General features: G+C 33.2%; 2 protein-coding genes across 7 annotated transcripts in view; one reads left to right on the forward strand and one right to left on the reverse strand.

Annotated features, from left to right (window-relative positions):
- LOC150099711 (uncharacterized) overlaps positions 1–13,819 on the forward strand; it is a 346,327-nt gene extending 332,508 nt beyond the window's left edge. For all 3 annotated transcript variants that reach the window (XM_090403848.1, XM_090403847.1, XM_090403849.1), the window contains 2 exons: positions 1,322–1,561; positions 12,280–13,819. In XM_090403848.1, coding sequence (XP_090259974.1) covers positions 1,322–1,561; positions 12,280–13,236 — 1,197 coding nt within the window. In that variant the 3' untranslated portion in view covers positions 13,237–13,819. The remainder of the gene's footprint in view (positions 1–1,321; positions 1,562–12,279) is intronic.
- Positions 1–20,397, reverse strand: part of LOC150099712 (uncharacterized) — a 140,510-nt gene that overhangs the window by 38,521 nt on the left and 81,592 nt on the right. For 2 of the 4 annotated variants that reach the window (XM_090403852.1, XM_090403851.1), the window contains exon 7: positions 6,015–7,118. The exons of 1 other annotated variant lie outside the window; for it this stretch is intronic. In XM_090403852.1, the coding sequence (XP_090259978.1) occupies positions 6,927–7,118 (192 nt within the window). In that variant the 3' untranslated portion in view covers positions 6,015–6,926. Of the gene's footprint in view, positions 1–6,014; positions 7,119–20,397 lie in introns of those variants that run through there. One more of the 4 variants, XM_090403854.1, reaches the window with a different exon arrangement.

Here is a 20,397-nt window from a genome sequence, read left to right on the forward strand (position 1 = left end):
TGTGTTGACATCTATCAAAAAAATCATAATTTCATAAAATCTCGAGGCTTAAATCAGCGACATTTCTCTGCTTTCTTAAGTGAATTAGACAGCGAATATTCTGGTTTGTCCTACTATACCGAGGTACGTTGGCTATCTTGCTCCAAGATTCTTTAAACAATTCTTGGACTTGAAAGAAGAAATATGTCAGTTCTTAATAACTAAAAATCAAGACAAGCCTGTTTTTTGACACAGTGTGGTTGCAAGATTTATCCTTTATGGTTGATATAACAAAATACTTATGATTTAAATTTAAAACTGCAAGGAAAAAATCAGATCATTACAAACATGTCTGACCAAGTTAAGGCATTCAAATGTAAACTAGTTCTTTGGGAAAAGCAGTTGAAAAATGAAGATTTAACGCACTTTCTGACATGCGACATGAAGAAATCAAGTTTAAGTGAAACTACATCGTATCAAAAATCCACAGAAAAAAATTTTAACCCTAGAACTGAATTTGAAACAAGGTTTGCAGATTTTAAATTTTTGGAAGACAAGTTTTCTTCGATTTTTTTTTTTTAATAAATATTGAATCAGTACCTAATCAAATGCAAATGGAGGTAATTGAGATCCAGTGCAATTCAGATTTGAAGGCAAAATTCAGTGAAGTTGGCATGCCTGGATTTTACAAATATTTACCTGCCAGGTTTAAAAATACTCAAATTTGCATATGAAATTATATCCATGTTTGGAAGTACTTATTGGTGTGAGCAGTTATTTACAATTATGAAGGGAAATAGGTCTCCTGTCAGATCCAGAATTACTGACATTCAACTTGGATAAGTTTTGAAAGTAATCACTGCGAACAAGATTTTCCTCTGAAGTAGGAAAGATAGTAGCAGAGAAGAAATGCCAAGTGTCAGGGAGAAAACATTAATTTTATCGTTGTTCTTTTTTTTATACTGTACTTTTCAAAATAAACCTGCGTTTTTATGAAAATTGAAGTTTTTGTTTTTTGCAGCAACATAAACTTAAACCTCGTTTATTTGGCCTGTGTTAGCCTTTGAGTTCGACACGCTTGATTTACTGATTATGAGTATTAGAATAAACAAGTAAGAGAAATATTTTATGAAAACCCAAAGGAAACATTTTCTCAGTTCCTAAAAAATATAATTTGTTAAATATCCTAGATCTAGAATTTAGTTAGAATATAGTTATAAAATGATACTTTTTTATATATATAAATTTAAACCTAATTTAAATAAGAGATCATTTTATACTCTAAATTGAAAGGTTGGAAATGCTTTGGTGATTGGTTTTATTCAAAATATTATTTCAATAGGTACGTGGACATGGTCCACCTCCTCCATTGGTTATGGGCCAAAGGAGCAGTTCCTCATCCTGTCTTGCATCGAATTTAATAATGCAGCAACCTATGATGAGGTCTGGCTTAGGACCTATTCCTAGAACCCCTGTAACCACACCACCTAATATGGTAATGGGCTATCCACTGCAAGCTCTTCAAGGATCACAAATAACTCAGAGTGGGTCATCAGTACAAAATCACATAACTGTTACCCAGGTAGGATAATATTCAAATACAGTTTCTTAAACTATGCTAATTATACAAAGTTCAATTTATTTTTTTTTTTATAGTTGAGTTATCTTTCAGAATTCCAAAGTATAAGAAAGGTAGGGAAAAAAAATCATGTCTACATTTTTAAAAACAATTTGGAATATCATTTTTCTGATGGTTTTTGTTTGAAAATATTTCATCAGAACAGCTTAGAAGTCTCCTTACTTAATGATGTCCTCAAAAATCAGGTATCAAAATCTGCTCACAGTGGTAAAAAAAAACAAAACAACCTGATATAGTGAAACTATAACTTATATTTCTTCATGTCAGTGTCTCCTTATAATTAACTGTATTGTCATCATGGTTCTGAAAATGTGGCCTTTAAATTAGACTTCTCAAATGTCCATCATCCCTAGGTACCTTATCTCCTACACCAAAATGGTATGAGCTGCTCCATGCCTCCAGTAAGCATATTCACATAGAAATATAGACATTTTCTTCATCTAGGAAAGCATGTTTTTGTGCCAGGATCACCAAAGTCCTGGTATTGGAAACAGGCCACCAACAAAAAAAATTGAGATTGGATTTTATTCTTTGTGTCATGGAAAATGTGCAGATTCATCTCAATGTATTTATTATACTCATTCAGAATGGCAGTGGAATTTTTGTGATGTGGGTTCTGGAGAGTTAACTTTTGGAGGAATAGCATAGTTTTGTTGACTGTTGAAGGGGTAGCCATTGGCCAGAAAAGTGTTATGGATGTGATTGATTTCAGTGATACGGTTAAATTGCCATCCTGTATCTCCTTTGAAAAACTAGCATGAGTTCTACATTCAAGCCATACCAAAAATTAGCTACCCTTATTTTCTCATTAGATTTATCTCTGTTGCTTAAGATCATCTAACAATTTGGCCAAACTGGAAAAAAACTGTTAATATCTATCACATAAAAAAAAAAACACCAGCTTCTACACTACGAGAGCTGATAGTTGCATGCCAGTAATTCAGATCATTGTATACAGTGGGATAAACAAATCCTCCTTTATACAGGAACTAAATTAGCTGTTTTTGGAATCTGCCACAGCTTAACATAATTAAATATGAGTAATATTTAGTTAAGAGACCATTGTCATCTGAAGTGATAGTATTTCAAATGGTAGGATTATGCCAGTTAGTATCCTCAATCTATTGTTCACCCCCCTCCCCCTGTATAGAAGTGTATATTCTCATCTTAAGAAGGTGTTTTGGTGACTAGACAAAATTTGGCTTGATTATTATCCTTAGACATATGTGTATTACATTAAGACACTTCCATTGACTTAATGTGTAACCTCATCACTGTTGCCAATAAGATTAAAAGTTCTCTACTAGTTAGCACTAGTGTGTTAAACTAAAATATGAGCAATAGCAAACAAGCATTTGATACATAAAGTAATTTAATATTTTTTTGTGTGTGTGTCAGTGATATTTCTGTTAATAGAAAACACCTTCTACAGTTAATAAATGACGACAAATAAGTACTCATGCACTCAAATAGGACTTAATGGATATAAAGGTCATTCATTAACTTAGAGAAATAACTTTCTGTAATAATACAGTTTCTCCTCATCTTAATATAGTAGCTTTCTATAACACTAGTCTTTCTAGAAATAAGACGTACACAGATTTTTGATGATCTCTTTGGAAAGGGAATTATTTCAAGTCTATAAATTACTTATTAATAGATCTGCATTTTTTTTTACTTTAAAATCTTTAACAATTTTCTTAGACTGAATAAATTTAATTAATAAAAAATAGGCTAAAATTTAATAAAAGCTCACCATTGAATTATGGTGAGCTTTTATTAAAATTACTTATAATAATAAATTATTATCATTTTAAATTTGAATGTAGAAATGTGCAAAATAGTTTCTCACATTCCTGTTTTGAAGGAACTAAAAAAAAATAGGAAAAAAAATTGACATTTCCAGGCATGCATCTCTTTAACACGTTCACTGCCATGCTCCTCGGGCATAGTTTGTTACCGCATGCCAAGCAATTTCACTTCTTCAAGGTCAGTACAAGTAATCTCGTTGCCGGCGGTAATCGACATATAAGTATATTCATAGTTGGCTTGTAAGGCTCATATACCAACTATGAGTATACTCATAGTTGGCAGTGAATATGTTAAGGCAGTGCACAAGTGCTATGATGATAGCATAGCACTTGTGCACTGATGCATAGTTAGCTAGTTTTTCAGTATTTAGCTTCTAATCAAAGTTTTATTTTGAATTATTTTCTAATCACTATAAACCACATTAGTCCACATAGATATTAGTATTCCTCTGTATCATTTTCTTGGCTCTCATATCTGGTCTTTTATATTTTGGTCAGCAGTTTTATTTCTAATCCAACACTCATATCGTAAGTCGAAATCAATTTTTTACTACTAATTCAGTGTTTCTGCAAATTTCTCTCTTATTCCATATAAATTTATTCAGCTGACTTCCTAGAGCCTATAACTTTTGTTCTGATTAGTCCTCCCTGATAGGAGAACTTAATCATATACATCAGACCTTATCTAATGGCTACAGTTCCCACAGTATCAAAAAAAAAAAAAAAAAAAAAAAAAAAAAAAAAAAAATCAATTTTCCCCCAATGTTGTCATCATTCCCTATGTCTGAGGCACTTCAGAAAAAATAGCCAGTCTTAAAGAAATACAATCTCTGCAAGGCTTTCAAGCCCCACCAAAATCTTGCTAACCTTATGTTCCACTAAAGATCAGCTCTCTCCTCTCTTTGTGCCTGGAGTACAAAGTTCCCTCTTCCTGCAAGTTGGCCTACTATGGATAGACAGAAATATCAGCCAACATATGTGCCGAAGAGCACAAAAAAATACATCTGCAGTCATGGCGGTGGTCAATTGTGCCTTGTGGACAATGCTTTAGATAAGGCTCATAGAATCAGTTGGAAGAAGATCACCATACTCCATCATAGTAAATTTAGAAGAGAGACTATTTTTGGAATCTGTATCAGCTCTCAGAAATTAGCCTAATTTAAATACAAGAGTGTGCTTAAAAGTTGTGATAATCACTATAAAGCAATTGAGGTAGAACCATATAACTTATTCTCCCACATACATTATCCTCTACATATTCTCCCACAAAGTGTTATACACTTGTTAACATCATTTGCAATCCTCTGAGAAAAAAGCCTTGCCCTTGTTACACAAACCAGTCCTCAGTTGCAGATATGACTTCATCTGTGATAAATTTTGTTATTTTCAAGTGTTTCTTTAAATTTAGGAATAGGAAATAGTTAGATGGGTCCAGGTCTGCCAAATAGGGTGGGTGAGGCAGACATTAAAAGCATAAGTTTTGTATTGTCTGTTGGGTTTCATGAGCAGGTACGCTGTCCTGCAAAAGCAACACACCTCTGCTTAGTTTCCTGTGGCGTTATTCCTTCATTTCCTTCAGAGCTGTTGAATAAACTGCTGCTGCTGTTGTAACAGTTCCACCTTTTTTCTGAGGTACTTAGCAAGGATTGCACCATCTATTCCCTGCTGATTTTTGGGTTCAGAACTTCTTCTTTGGCTGTGGAGAACCTTTTTGTGTCCCCACTCCATTGACTGTTGTTTGTTCTCTGGGTCATAGTGATGAAGCCATGTTTCATCAACAGCCACAATACAAGCCAAAAATTGTGCACCCGATTTCTCAAAATGACCTGTCATCCCTTCAGATGATAACATACGTTCTCTCTTAGTCGGCATGCAAACATTTGAGGAATAGCTTTTGCATGTCCAGATGTTGGTGGATAATGACCCCAACTTGTTTCCTGGATATTCCCAGAGTTTTTGCAATGTTTTTGGCTAGATTTGTCCATCATCAAGGATCATGACATGCACTGCATTGATGTTTTCAGGTGTAATTGCTGTGGAAGGTCTTCCTGACCTGATAGCATCTGTTGCCTCAGGATGCTCAGTTTTAAACTTGACCACCCATCTGACAACTGTTGGCTATGGTCCCCTAAAGTTTAGTGAATCTTATTTGTGGGCTCTTTTTGCAGCATGAAAAAAGTTGATGGCCCACACCTCTGTGTCTTTGCATTTCTTCAAAACTTCTGGCATGTCTTTTTATATATCCTAAAAGAAAAAGAACAAATTATTAAAATTTAATGAAATATGATGGTTAAAGGGTTTTAAGGTATGTTCTTTCTTGTGGTCATATCAGTTTCTTTAATATAATTTTTGTTGTAGGTGTTTATCAGAACAATTAGTATAAGTCTATACAACTGAAATGACACTTGTGATGGAAAAACACTTCCTTTCTTCAGATTATGTTGCATGCATGCAAGCAAAACAGATTTATTGTAGCACTAAACACATTTGTCCTAACATCTGCTTTCAATTTTCAGTTCGATATCATTCAGTTGTTTATAATGTAGTCATTGGATATAGAAGGCACAATTTATCTCAAGTTAAAAGATCAGTATGAGATTTATATATGAGATATATTGAAATCAGTTTGAATTACATTTGAGATATTCGATATCATCCAGACATTTTACAGATTTTACAAATAAAATTCTACCGAAAAAGTCATGCTAACAGGCTGTATAAGCTTTGTGAAAATGCAACTGCTTGACACAGAAGTAGCATACATATCTAAAATTAATTCCCACCAGCGGTTGTTTACACACATGCAGAACTACCTGGAACAAACGTGTTAAACAGAATGGAAAAGTTAGCAAAACGGAGTTTGATGCGAGGATGTTAGAAAAAAGACCCAGAGGAGGATCAAAACACAAAATGAGGATATTGCTGCCTTGACAGAGCTAATTTGGAGGAAAACTATCAGTAAGAAGATAGTGATGATGTAAACTTTCATGTAGTAATATCATAATTTCATGTACATTCCTTCAGGAACATAGAATTATCAGGAATCGGTCAGAACGACCTGAGTGTGAATCTTGATGCAAGAAACTGAAAGTGAGTTAGCTGGTCTCCTACTGAGATGACAGAATTTTCTTCTCGGGAGTCTTTTTCTTTTCACATAACAGACTGATTGACCAGAGAACATATGATCAATAGACATATGCTTGTCTCATAACCTTAGTTGCTTTAATGTTTTTAAACAACCAATCTTTTTTTTGTCTTATTATCTACACATGAAGCACTTACTGCTGCAATACTGTTAAGTGTTTTAACTAAATCCTTTTCTTTTTTTCTAAGGTGAATTGGACCCTTGGATGTGTTCAGTACATCAAAATTATGTGACCAAATTGAAAAGATATCTATATAGCCAAAAAGCTGGAAGGGGGGTTGAAAGTAGTGGGCTCATGTTCTTTGGTCGTTGCAAGGGATTCGAAATCGTTTTTTTAAGCAGACTGGCTAATTTATGGATGTGCTAGCTCTTTATTTTTTGGAATTTCTTGGTTTTTCTTGGGCTCTCCACTTTCTTTTTCTCCACTCCAGATAATTGAATGATGGAGATCTTTTGAAGAGAGCTTTAAATTCTGTCCTGCCATAAATTTACTGTTTTCCTCTGCATGGAAGACCCATCTAAGATCTCCAAAAAACCAGCATCTCTAGAGAGAGTGAGAAAGAAAGAAAATATTAATTACATTTTGTCCTTTGCAACTCAACTAAATTATATATAGATATTATATGGTATTTTCTCCTGATCAAATTCTGTAAGGAGAAAAATAATCATACATGCAATTGAAATTAATGAAAAATACACTTTCATTAGAGGGTGTCTTGTAAGTGTAGCAGATCTTAGCGACATCAGAAGTCATTAATCTTAATATGGAGATAGCTAACAAGGTGCTATTTCAGCAATGTCACTAATATACTAAAGTGCACGTACAAATTCAAGATTATTATTATTATTATTCGTGACACCTCCAAGGAGTCCAAAGACTCATTGCGGGCGGACACCTATTGTACAACTCTGCATCTCCACCTCTACCACCAATCATCAGTGCCATCTACTGGCCACTACCACCACCACAGCTAGTATTTTTTTGTCTGTATGTGGGATGAAAAACCTGAGTTTCCGGGAGAAAAAACCATCAACTTTTTCGCATAAACACAGGAATTGCTTTCCTTTTGATCTATTCCTCATGTTTTAGAACTTTCATTTTATTCATTTATCATGCAAAGAATTCTTCATGCAAACTACCTACAATGTTCCTCACTTATAGTGGTGATATTCATGTTACCCTTTGATGACCATTAGGTTCTAGTTTCAGGTACTTTACCCCAAGGTTGGTTTTTTCCCCCATTTCAAGACAAGGTATAAAAAGTATTTATTTACAGTTTTTGTACAAAAAGTGTCGATGATTTACAAAAAAAAAAAATAGTTAGCTAATAAATGATTTTTATACATGCAGCAAAAACTATAATAACCTATACGACGACATTTCTTCAGAAGTTTCGAATAGTATGGTAGATTTTGAAGCATGGCGAAGTACACAACCCCACCTGGCAATCAGGGCATGACATGTGTGTTTCTTTGCACACCTTTCATAAAACTGATCTTGTGCAACAAACAGCACATCTTCTTTGTGTGTAGTACAAAAGCATTGTACACAGAGATATGTAAAAGGTGTCTGAATATTTTTACATAGTATCTTTGTTTGTTCTGGGTAGTAGGATAATATGAAAGCATTTAATCTAAATGATAAACACCTCCCATGGTGTTGTATTGTAATGCTACAGCTGGTTGTTTTCACTGTTCCTTTCCTTGTTTCTACGTCCTTCATTTCATTCCCATGGATGGTGCTCAGCATAGTGACATCTTTCTTGTCTTTCCATTTCAAGGCAACAATTTTCCCAAGCAGTCCCATAAACATCATTTTTCTTGGTAACCAAGTCTGCGAGCTCGGGACTATTGAAATAATTATCTAAGATAATGCAACACTCCTTATTCAGCAGCAAAGATGTTAGGGCAACAACAATTTGTGTACCAAAAGCAGCATTAGACAGTGAACTGCATACCTGAGTCCCTTTATAAATTATCAGTTTGTATACTACATAGCCACTAGATGATTCACAAAGTTCGAAGCATTTCAAACCAAAATGAGAGTGCTCAGTAGAATGTACTGTTTCCAACCAAATCGGCCCTTCTATATGTTGATTTCATCAACAATTTATGTTGATGAAAGCCTTATAAAATAAAGCTTTCATCAACACAAATATCTTGTTCTGGTGTATAAACTTCCTGGAACTTCTTTTTGAGAGCATCCAAAAAAAAAAAAAAAAAAAAAAAAACATTTTTAAGGTTTGATTTGGGATAATCGGAATCCTTGTTGGCAAAATGTAAAAATTTCATTATCAAGGAATGCAGACATTCAGATGTCACTTCTGAAAAAAAAAAATGGTTTCTCAATCTTTATTTATTATTATTATTTTTTTTAGACCAATACCATTTTACTTCTGATTGATTTTTGAACTATGCCTTGAAGCCTAAAAATACCTTCATTTCACTGCTGTCTGTGTCTTTCCAACGAAAACAATGAAAAAAAATTTTTGAGGGTTGTAGCAGCAATGAACTGCGTTGTTTTGTTGTTAGTTTCCTCAACTAAAATTTTCATTATCTTCATGAAAATATAATTTAAACAGTTCCAATGAGCAATTATTTACAGGGATATCTTTGAAAAATACTAGTTGTTTCCATAAAAGAAAAGCGAGGACGATGTAAACATACTGATCCAACCGATATACAGCACCATCTCCTGGCTTGGGACGAATCACAATTCTCAAATGAGACATGAACATCATTATCATCACTTACATCTAAAAAGAATTCTTGAACATATTCTTCATCATTGACTGTCAGAATCTCTTGCAAATAACGTGCCAGATGTCTTGTGCTTCTGCAAACTTAATGTCAAAGCTATTTTTTCATTTCTAGCAAAGTGGACAAATTTCTTTTCTCACAGGGAACTATCACCATCTGTGTGTAAGCAAGAAAACTAAATCATAAGCGTCTAGCACAGTTATAACAATTATAAAATGAAAAAGTTTATGGAAATGTGCTCACAGCATTAGTAACATTACCAATGAATTATGGAAATGCACTCAGTATTTATGTTGAAAGTTTATTTTTCACTTGGTTAGAGTATAATAAATTTAGTTTAATCCTTTATCCAAGTGTGAGCAAACAAAGTTTGCACCTGAAAGTATCTTCAGGACTGGGTTAAGGTGGTACAACACCAGGGCAACTCGTTGCAAAGGTGGAACAAGCTACCAACACTCCTATCTCAGTATCTCCTATAATGCAAAACACATCTCCTTGCGGATATATCTAATGTTATGCATTAAGGGAAGGGCCACTATTGAGGTCTCTTCAAAGGTCGAAACTAGTCTGGGTAGTGGCCCTTCCCTTAATGCATAACATTAGACATATCCGCAAGGAGATGTGTTTTGCATTATAGGAGATACTGAGATAGGAATGTTAGTAGCTTGCTCCACCTTTGCAACGAGTTGCCCTGGTGTTGTACCACCTTAACCCAGTCCTGAAGATACTTTAAGGCGCAAACTTTGTTTGCTCACACTTGGATAAAGGATTAAACTAAATTTATTATTACACTCAGTATTTAGTAATGCTAAAGAAATGATACCAACAGACATGCTCAGCACGTTTTTAACGATCAAAAGGTTAATAAGGTTTACTTCAGATACTCGTGCATATATAATTCAGGTATGAATAGAGAAATACATACAGAAATATGCATATAACAAAAAAAAAAAAAAAAAAAACAGCAACACATGGAAATAGTGTGTTAAATGAAGGTTAGCCAGTTTGGTCTATTATGTGCTTACTGGTAAATGTCGGCATGAGTTGCATCTTCAAAAAAGATTTTGCTTAAGTATTGGCAAAACTGTTTTCTTAGCATTCATCTCTGTGCATGTCTGTAGAGAGCAAGAGCATGGAACATAAGTGAGGACAGATGTCTAAGTTGGTGTTTCAACCATCTCATTTGACTTTCAATAATTGTTTCTATTAGAGGTCTTCTCTAGCATTCTTCAAGAATGTGACAGTATTAGGAATACTATCTTGCCATGTATATTCTAATATTGATCTAAATCATGTTGTCCAAAGTCAATTGATATTAATTGCATGTCGGATAATGATGTTCCATGTCTGAGAACCACATATAAATATGGCTTCACTGATGGCTTTGTATAGATGACAATTTTACTATTTGTAGTGATGAGTTTAGATTTCAAGGTGTTGGTTAGGCTTTTATAGAAGAAGAACTTTGTACTTTCTTTTGGCTGTCAGTGTTGATGTAGGAACCAGGGTACTGAAAATCTTAAAATTAAAGAATAAATTGGGATAAGGGAAGCTTAGAGGTTTAGTGCATCCCTGATTCTTGCTGACCTGTTTGGTTGCTCTCTAACCTATTTACTCATATTATTTGCTGTATTTTTGTTGAATGAATTCACACAAGTATCCATATTCCACTGGAATATGGATACTTGTGTGAATGTTTTTAAGTGGTGGAAGATTTTCCTTGCTCAGTGTTAGACCACTACTCTGCTTAAAGAACTTGACCCTTTTTTGTTATCTCTAGAACAAGAATTTTGGGTTATGTAATCCTTAGCTCACCTCATCCATGGCACTAATAAGTCTTTTCACCCATAAAAGGTGGGATTTGCATGTCAAAATCTATCACTGCTTGATTAATAGGAGGAGGGGAAAGAAGACATTCTAATACTCATATTATATCTGCATTTGAAGAATACGTAATGACATGATAATAGGGAGACAACTAAGTTATTTTAAATTAAATATTCTTTAGTCCCAGCCATTAGCTCTCTTATGGTACTAATAGGTGTATATAAATATCAAATGGGCATTGATATTTAAAAAATTGCATTTCATGTCATAACTTTCCTGTAGGTAGGAAAGGTGTTGAAACACTATGTAAATCATAGTAAAGCAGAAAGCTAGGAAATGTGAAACTTTGATCCAGGATTTTCCAGGCTGTGAACCTGACAAATTGAGTAGCAAAAAAAAAAAAAAAAAAAAAAAACTTCAGCATTTTCACTGATGTTTATTTTTGAGGTAAATAAATATGTAGATTTAGGTCTAGGAAGCAAAGAACATTTATCTGGGTTTTTCATCTTATAAAACAGGCAAACTAGGCAGAAGAACGGACACACACAGAATTTGCAGACAGCAGATAGGATTGACTGTTCCATCACAAGCAGTAAACAGGTTTTTAAGAAGCAGAGTTACTTTGGCCCTGACAGGCCATTGAGCCTAACATGAAAGGGAAGTGGGGGAGGATAAATACCTATAAATAACAATGACTAGTTTCAACCAAATAGGTAACAGAAGACCTGTACAGCAGTACAGTTAGCTCAGAATGTTAAAGCAAAAAATTTGTTCTTGTTAAATTATTTAATGACATACTGCAATAACCATTTTTTAATCTATTATGCTAATGAATTCTGTACACAATGTTTAAAAAAACAGACTTGTCTATTATAAAAGATGAGGGGGGACATTTTGCTCCATCCCTTACCATTTACTGAATGACAAGAGTTATAACTCTTGCTTGTCAAGTTAAAAGTGATAGAAATTTGATATGCTTTTTTTTTAACATGTTTAGATTTTTTTTTAGAAGACACATAGATGAAATGTTTTCTCAGTAGTTATATTTTAAATTTATCTCTTCTGGTTTATTTAAATATGAAAAATTTAGTTTAATTGCTTATTTCAAATTATTTCAGGTTCCACCTCCAGCCTGTCCTTCTCCACAGTCAAGTCAAATACTACAACCTGACCGAATGGACAACCAAACTCCAGCTCAAAGACAGGCTGCAGCAAAATTAGCCTTACGTAAGCAGCTTGAAAAAACACTACTTCAAATACCTCCACCAAAACCCCCACCTCCTGAAATGCATTTCATACCAAATGCCAACAATCCAGAATTTATTTGTTTGCTTGGCTTGGAAAAAGTAGTAGACTTTCTTACTCGAGATCCCAGCATCAATCAACCACCACCTGAACCATTTGAATGTGTGCAGTGTGGCACAGACTTTAGTCCTGTTTGGAAATGGCAAGATGCTGGAAGTTCTCGTGGCAAGAAGCCTTCAGTTATCTGTGAGACTTGTGTCACTACCAATATCAAGAAATCCTTAAAAGCAGAACATACTAATCGTTTGAAGACAGCATTTGTAAAGGCTTTGCAGCAAGAACAAGAAATAGAGCAACGAATGTCTCAGACAGTATGCTCAAGTCCACCACCCGCCTCAAACACACCTCCTGCCCATAGTTCTAGTACTGCTCTTACTCCTGTCACTTCTGGCCTCTCCCTTGCCCTTTCCAACCCTCCTGCTTCACATAGCCCAGTTCATTCACTTTCAAGGATACCTAATAATTCTGCCTCAACAGCAGCAGCAGTAGCCAACTCTGCTGCTTTATTACAACAGCTTCCAAAGCTAAGTGCAGCACATCAATCACTTCTTCAGGCTCAAGCTCAACAACTTCAGCAGTTGGCACAAAGTTTACCCCAGCCACAGCCTGCTCATATATTACCCTTTGCTCCTCTTCTAGCTGCCCAGGCATATTCCTATCAGTTGTTAGGTAAGCCTCCAGTGACATCGACAGACCTACAGAGACAGTATTTACTAGACATGATTCCTCCTCGTTCTGTACCACAAGGCAGTATGAACTGGAAAACATGATTCAAAGAAATGGAATTTGCTTTATTCTAAGCCTTTCTCCTCATGTGTAGCTTATCTTTACAACCAAATTATCTCATAATCTTTAGGAGAATCTCATTTTACCTCAGTCTTTGGCTTCAGCTGCATTATTTACATTATCTTAAGTTTTTTCAACTGATAAAAAAAAATGGTAGACATATCTTGTATTCTGGTATTTGTATACTAATGAAGTGTTCCTCTGTAGCTTTCTCTAGCTATCTGGGAGGCAGAGCTTGTTTGTAAAGTTGTATAGATTTAACTCTGAGACTGTTTGTTGTGTATACAAGTTTAAAGAAACATTTGCATACTTTGATTCCATCATCACTTGAAATATACATTTATTTATATCCACTGGGAGAATTTAGATTTTGTTTTAACATTATGGGGTATATTTTCTGCAAGAAACAAATACTTAGTTATCACTGTGCATAATTTAATGACTGTTGTTAATAACTTCCAGGTAGATAAATTTTCAGATATCTTGCATGACTGAACTAGAACATCTTTAAAAAAAAAAAAAAAAGTATTTGCCATGGCCCTGCCTCCCTGACAGTGTTAACTATAACAGCACTTAGTCTGTAGACCAGATTTTAAATGTAAATGAACATTTCTTGCATAAACGAAAGACAGTATATATTATATATAAAACATCAGATTATCTCCAAACTAAACAACAAAGTTTTAATTTCTAGGATATATTTTTTCACAATTTTAAAAATGAAAAAAAAAAAAAAAACTATTTAAACTGTCAACTGTTGTATACTATTTATAGAAGTTGTGCAGAGTGCCCGAATTTTAGGGTTTATATGGCAATACATATATATGATTTTTCTTTTGCATGCTGATCTGTTACTGTAGTATAACTGCCAACCTGAATTTTGAATACTCAAGTTTACATCATTATATATTCTAGGGATCATCTTCAGTATTTTGGATTCTCCCAATGTGCTAGTTGTAAATCCCTTACTTTGTGAGAATTATTTTCACTTTGTTATTAATGTACATAGTAAATTATTATAATTCATTATAGGAGATTTTAATTCTGAGATTTTAAAATTCTTAGAATTTGGTTGAGGGACTTTTCATATTGATCTGAAAAACTGAAAAGTGTTTTTTGTTTGTGGTCATGTCCTTGGTTAAAACTCTGGAACTTAAATGCAGAACATAAATTCAGCTTTACATTTTGATGGTTTTATGACCAAAATCAGTTATATGATCATTAGTTTTAATTAACTATTATATACAATTTGCATTTTCTTCCCGCATTACCTACTGTTAGGATGTGATAACGGTCATTATATTTTTAACTATTTAAAAACAAATTTTCTTAATAAATCAATACAGAAATAGGAGGTTTATTTAGATGTTTACAGAAATTCATTTAAGTTATATCTAGTTGAATGTTGAATGATCTATACTATTGCAAGAACTTGAATTTGTTCAAAAATATACTTTAGTACCTTGTAAAATAAGTACATGTACATCTGACATTAAGAAGGCATTAGTTTGTTGGCAAAGTTTTATACTCGTGATTTTAGAATGATTAATTGTAATTTTTTTTTTTTTTTTTTTTATAAAAAAGTTAAATGATTGCTGTGTAAATAAGTTTAAAATTCAAGTTACTATCCTTCATAAATTACATGAAAGATGGTGTACAAATGCTCATATGAATTTAATGGATTGCATTCTATTTAGTAATGAAAGTACTGGTTGTAAAGTGATTTGGTATTCTTATAATGGGATAAACACATTAATAAAAATGTCAAATATTCAGAAAATTTTGCAGAACTCAGTAAGTAAATTGCAATTACCTTGCATTAAAGAAGCATAAAAAATACAATTTTTGGCTATTTCACTTTTTCCAAGTTTGCAGGTTAGATTTAATTTAGTTTTAAATTTATTTAAATATTTTGATGAAATGACAGGGCATATCCTTTATTCATAAGTATTTCATAGATTGAATTTAATTTTGCATGAGTCAGATTTTCTTTTCATTTTGTGCAAATTTATTTTCACTAGATAGAATGATAGAAATGAGTTTCCTACTTATTCGGTACACAAACATTTTTTTGACCAGATGAGCCTTTATAGAATAAAAATGAGATGCAGTAGATACAAATTGGAGTTTTGATGTATGTATACACTAAGGTATGAAAATGTCAGTTTAATTAATTACTGCAGGTGAAGTCTTTATGGTAAGCTTGCTGTAGGAATTTATTTTTAATACTGGTTTGCCAATCCAAATCATCTTAACTTTTTTTCATAATTACTTTATATTAATATTTTATAGGTTTTTATAGTTAGAACTCACTTATCATAAACACATTAATGCGCATATAAGTTAATAATCTGAAATAATAAATTAACTAAATATTTTAGTCAGAACAGATATACTCAACATTTCTTAACCAAGACGAGCAATGTTTGCTCTAGATGTGAAGTTTCTGAATCAGTTAATCAAACAGTGATAAGTGTGGTAATATAATACGAAAGTGTAGACCAGGGGTGGCCAACCTTTTATAGTTCATGCATCAATTTTTTCATTTTTTAGTTAAGATGTGCCATACAATCTTAAACCACTTTTCAGCCCTTTTAAAATATGGTAATATGGATATATTTAACAGTTATGCATAAAATGATTTATTATATATATGGTAATATAGATACTTTTAGCAGTTTTAAATAAAAGGATTTCATATAAAGACAAGATGAACATTAATTATTTTATTGAGACTTTTGAAATTGCTTTGCTTTTGCTAAGCTTGTAATGTTTGGAGTTAAACCAGTTACAGAAAGCATCAGTTTTTCAAATTTGAACCAGTCAGTCACGACTGTAGTTTGTTCTTCATCATTTTCATTGATGAAAATGCTTGTTCGCATCTGTATGTAGTTCCAAAATGACAGATATAACTGAGCAAATTTTCTCAGTTCTGGAAAATGTTCACAGGGCAATAATCGCCAGAAATTAATTATATCAGAAGCATCTGGGAGTGATGGAAGTTAATTAAATTTCATTTTCAATAAAGAATTGGTTTTGAGATCAATAAGTTCCATTTGTATGTTACTAGGCATCGTCAAGATTTTATGTTCAGTAAGTGAAAAGGGATTTATAAATGCAAGTATGCAGTCTTCTTCTTCGGCAAAATCACTAAAACAACTTTTAAAGGACTCTTCCAATAATCTGAGTTTCTCAGTATATTCTGTAAAGTTGCCATTATCTTCAACAGATTCACTGCGTTCCTTTAAATGTGGAAATTGACTTAAATCCCTGTTTTCTAACTGGGAGATGAACAGTTTTAATTTCATTTTGAATGCACTAATGTCATTTACTAAGCTAGGAAACAATTTGTTCTTGCCCTACAGTTTCAAATTTAGATCGTTGAGGTGGCTGGTGACATCAACTAAAAATGCTAAATCAAATAGCCATTTCTCATCACACAACAGGGCTTATTCCTCATGCAGCTCATCCTTCTCTTCCAGAAAATTATGAACACTTTCTTTCAGCTTCCAAAATCTACTGAGAACTTGTCCTTTAGAAAGCCAGCACACCTCAAAATGAAGGATGAAACACCATATTCCATATCTAGCAGTTCACAATATTTTCTGAATTCTCTTCTGTTTAACCCTCTTGTTCTAATTTTATTCACACACTTTACAACTGGTATCATAACATGCTTCAAATTTAGAGATTTTCCAAACATAGATTTTTTTATGTATAATACAGTGATACTTTAGTAGAGAATGACCTGAAAACCTTTCAAGTAAAGTTACAGTCCCAGAAACTCTACCTACCATTGACGGTGCTCCATCAGTGCAAACACTGATGAGCTTACTAGAATCTAGTTGTTGATTTTCTAGACATGACTTTACTTTGTCAAATATGTCTGACCCTCTGGTTTTTCCATGAAGTGACTCAAGACCGATAAGTTCTAAAAAGATGTTAAAATTACTATAAATTCCTCTTATAAAAAATGAAATTTTTTATAAGAGGAATTTATAGTAATTTTAACATCTTTTTAGAACTTATTGGGGCTACATCACATATGTCAGCGGATTTGTCTAAGGCTAAAGAAAAGAAAGAACAAGCATGAACATGGTCTTTCAATTGCTCAGTAACATCATGGGAAAGTTCTTCGATGCGTCTTGTTTGCTTGGCCAGAGCAGTTTGGTTTACTTTTCTTTCAACATTCTTATCACCAAGACATTTTGCAAATTTTTCGAGACAGGGCTTAACAACTTCCTCTCCATCAGAGAAAGGCTTGTGTTTTTTAGCCAACACAAAGGCAATTTCATAAGATGCCTCCAGCATTGCCACACTTTCACAACTTCATTTCACAAATATATTTTCTCTTTTTTATTTCTTCCTTTTTCTTAACCGCATATTCTTTCTGCAACTCAGACCCAGGAACTAACTTCAGTTTTTCTTCTAATTCAGCTTGATGTTTTCTATAGTGTCTGTTAAGATCATGTCTTCTATTATCTGAGAGAGTGCTTTCATAAACAATGCACAACGGTTTTCTTGAAGGACCCGCAATAAATAAGAACTCATTTTCCCACAGTTCATTAAACTGGTGCTTGCTATCACCTTCTGCTCATTTTCTTTTGCAAAGCAATGGATAACTGACTGTAAAAAAAAAAAAAAAAATTATTTCAAAAAGTAAAGCTTATTATTAAATAATTTATTTAAATTATTTTATTGTTTTAAACATTATGAACATTCAAAAACAGTTCTACAAGTTTAAGATAAGAATCCTGTTTTCATGAAGGCCTAATACAGTTCTATAAGTTTAAAAATCATATTTTTTTTCATAGAGAGTTTTCGTCTCTCTCTTGTAATATATTATGTCCAATGAAATACGAGATCGCTTCCTGTCATATGTCATAAAACAGTCGATCAGCTGGCAATCACACACGTACACAACCCAAGCATCCTCATTACAAAAGCTTTGTTGATGATCAGTTAAATTTTAGGAATAAACCTACTACACATAAATAAAAAGGAAAGATATTGTATAAAAAAACATAAAACACACACATACAAATAGACCAAATAATTGCAGGTTTCAGTAATCAGCAAATTAGGGGAGCGTGCAAGAACTTGACATATGCGTTCAAAATGAAAAAATTTATTTTTAAATTTACAGAACTATATTAAGTCTTCATGAAAACAGAAATCTTATCTTAAATTTAAAGAACCGTTAATAAAAACATAAGTTCGAAAACACAGAATGGTTCGCTCACATCGAATCAGAAGTTCATCGAACGTTGTGACGCATGTCAGCATTTGCCTGTGCCTGTTGCTTCAAGATCAAACAAGTATAAGTGCGCACTCTAGAATTCAGTGGTAGGTTAATTGTGTGTTTATATATATATATATATATATATAAAAATCGTATTCAAAATTTTTTTTAAATTTTTCTCTGGGGTTCAGTGTGCCACTTCTAATCATGCAATGTGGCACAGGTTGGCCATCTCTGGTGTGGACAGTAATTCTTTAGAAACTAGGAAATTAAGGGAGCATTTAGAATCTCATGAACATTGTTGCTTTACATTTACAAACACTAATTTTTTTGTGCAAATTCTTGTTCTCTTGCTTGATTAATTATTCGTGAATATAGTTAATACTACTCATGGGTGGGAGCTTTTTCTCTCCAAAAGAAGGCTAGGAGATGGCCTCTGAAGTTCAGCCCAAATTCCAAGTTATTTACTTTTTTTCTTCCATTATCTGGTATTGAGATATCATCTGAAATACATTCAGAAGCATAACACTCTAAGCACTTGTTTTATTTTCTTCTTCTTCTTTCCTGATTTACGCTTACACATAGACTCATTTCACTGTACAGGCATGAAACAATCTTTATATTGGGTGCAAATTGATTTGTTCTTAGAATGGATCTGCTTTTTTCCTTTTTATTTTAATACTGTGGTTGGGCTAAGGGTTAGTTAATCTGAAAAACCTGAAATGGTTTCAAGACATTTCAGTTCTCCAGCATGGCGGTGATCTTTCATTCGACAACGAAAATCATCTATGACCTAAAGAAAAACAAACATTCACAGCATTCGTGCTACAGTGCAATTCAAACTTGTAGGTTCGAGAGCAAGAGAGAGAGGAGGAAATATTACCTTGGACCAAGCTACCATAGTACTTTGAAACTGAAAGCAACAATATCCAGTGCTCTTGCCATGCTAATAACATCTTAAAATATCAAACTTTAATTTAAGAAATTGCTTTTATTAGTTTGTGTGCTACTCCATATTTTTTGCAGTTTGGGATGTAAAATCTTCTGCTTTTACTAGCCTGTTTTTCCAAACTGTACATCTGAACTGGAAAGATATTTGTATAAATATCTTTAATTCATAACAGAAATTTTACTCTTTCTTGATCTTTTCTGGGTCCCTAAGACCACATGACATGTCAAGTGTCCTCTGTTCTGAATTTAATAACCTTAATTTATTATGATAAGGTAGCCTTGGATGTCCATTGGAATATTTTGTCTGTAAACCATGTATTTTAGTATGTTTGCAGGAAAGAAAAACCATTGTTAGGATGAAATCTCCAATCACCTCCATATGAGACTGGCTAACTCACCTTAAGTTATAAAGCCATTGTCAAAGATTTTTTCATGCCCAGATGAGAGAGTCCAATCAAAGCACATGATCATTAGTGACTGGACTAGCAGACCTTAAACAGTGATGCTCCAAAATTTCCCCCCACTCCTTTTTCTTTTATCAATACCTTGCACATAATTAATAAAATAAATTAAATTAAAAATTAATATTGTAAGCATCATGTAAGCTTTATTAGTTTGATACATTATGATTGTTGACATAATTTATTTTATGAGAAATAAATGAAGGTCAGTTGGTAAAAGATTTTTTGGATAAACAGCAAATTTTTTTATGTAATAACAGAATTGAGAATTTTAAATGCATCATTTGATGAAAACTTCAAATTAAAAGTGTTACAGGGACAATCAGTACTGTTGAGTGTAGTTCAGTAAGCGATTTTGCTAATTTTATGTGTTTAAATAACAATATTGTATTGATTGCATGAATAAGAAATGTATTCAGTTTTAACTTAACTTGGATCAGCCAAGTTAAGTTAAAACAGAACAAATATCCTAAATTCTAACTACAATCCTT

This window comes from Typopeltis vanoorti, chromosome 14 (genome assembly GCF_054136105.1).
Source record: "Typopeltis vanoorti isolate ZY-2024b chromosome 14, IOZ_Tvanoo_1.0, whole genome shotgun sequence".
Lineage (NCBI taxonomy): Eukaryota > Metazoa > Arthropoda > Arachnida > Uropygi > Thelyphonidae > Typopeltis > Typopeltis vanoorti.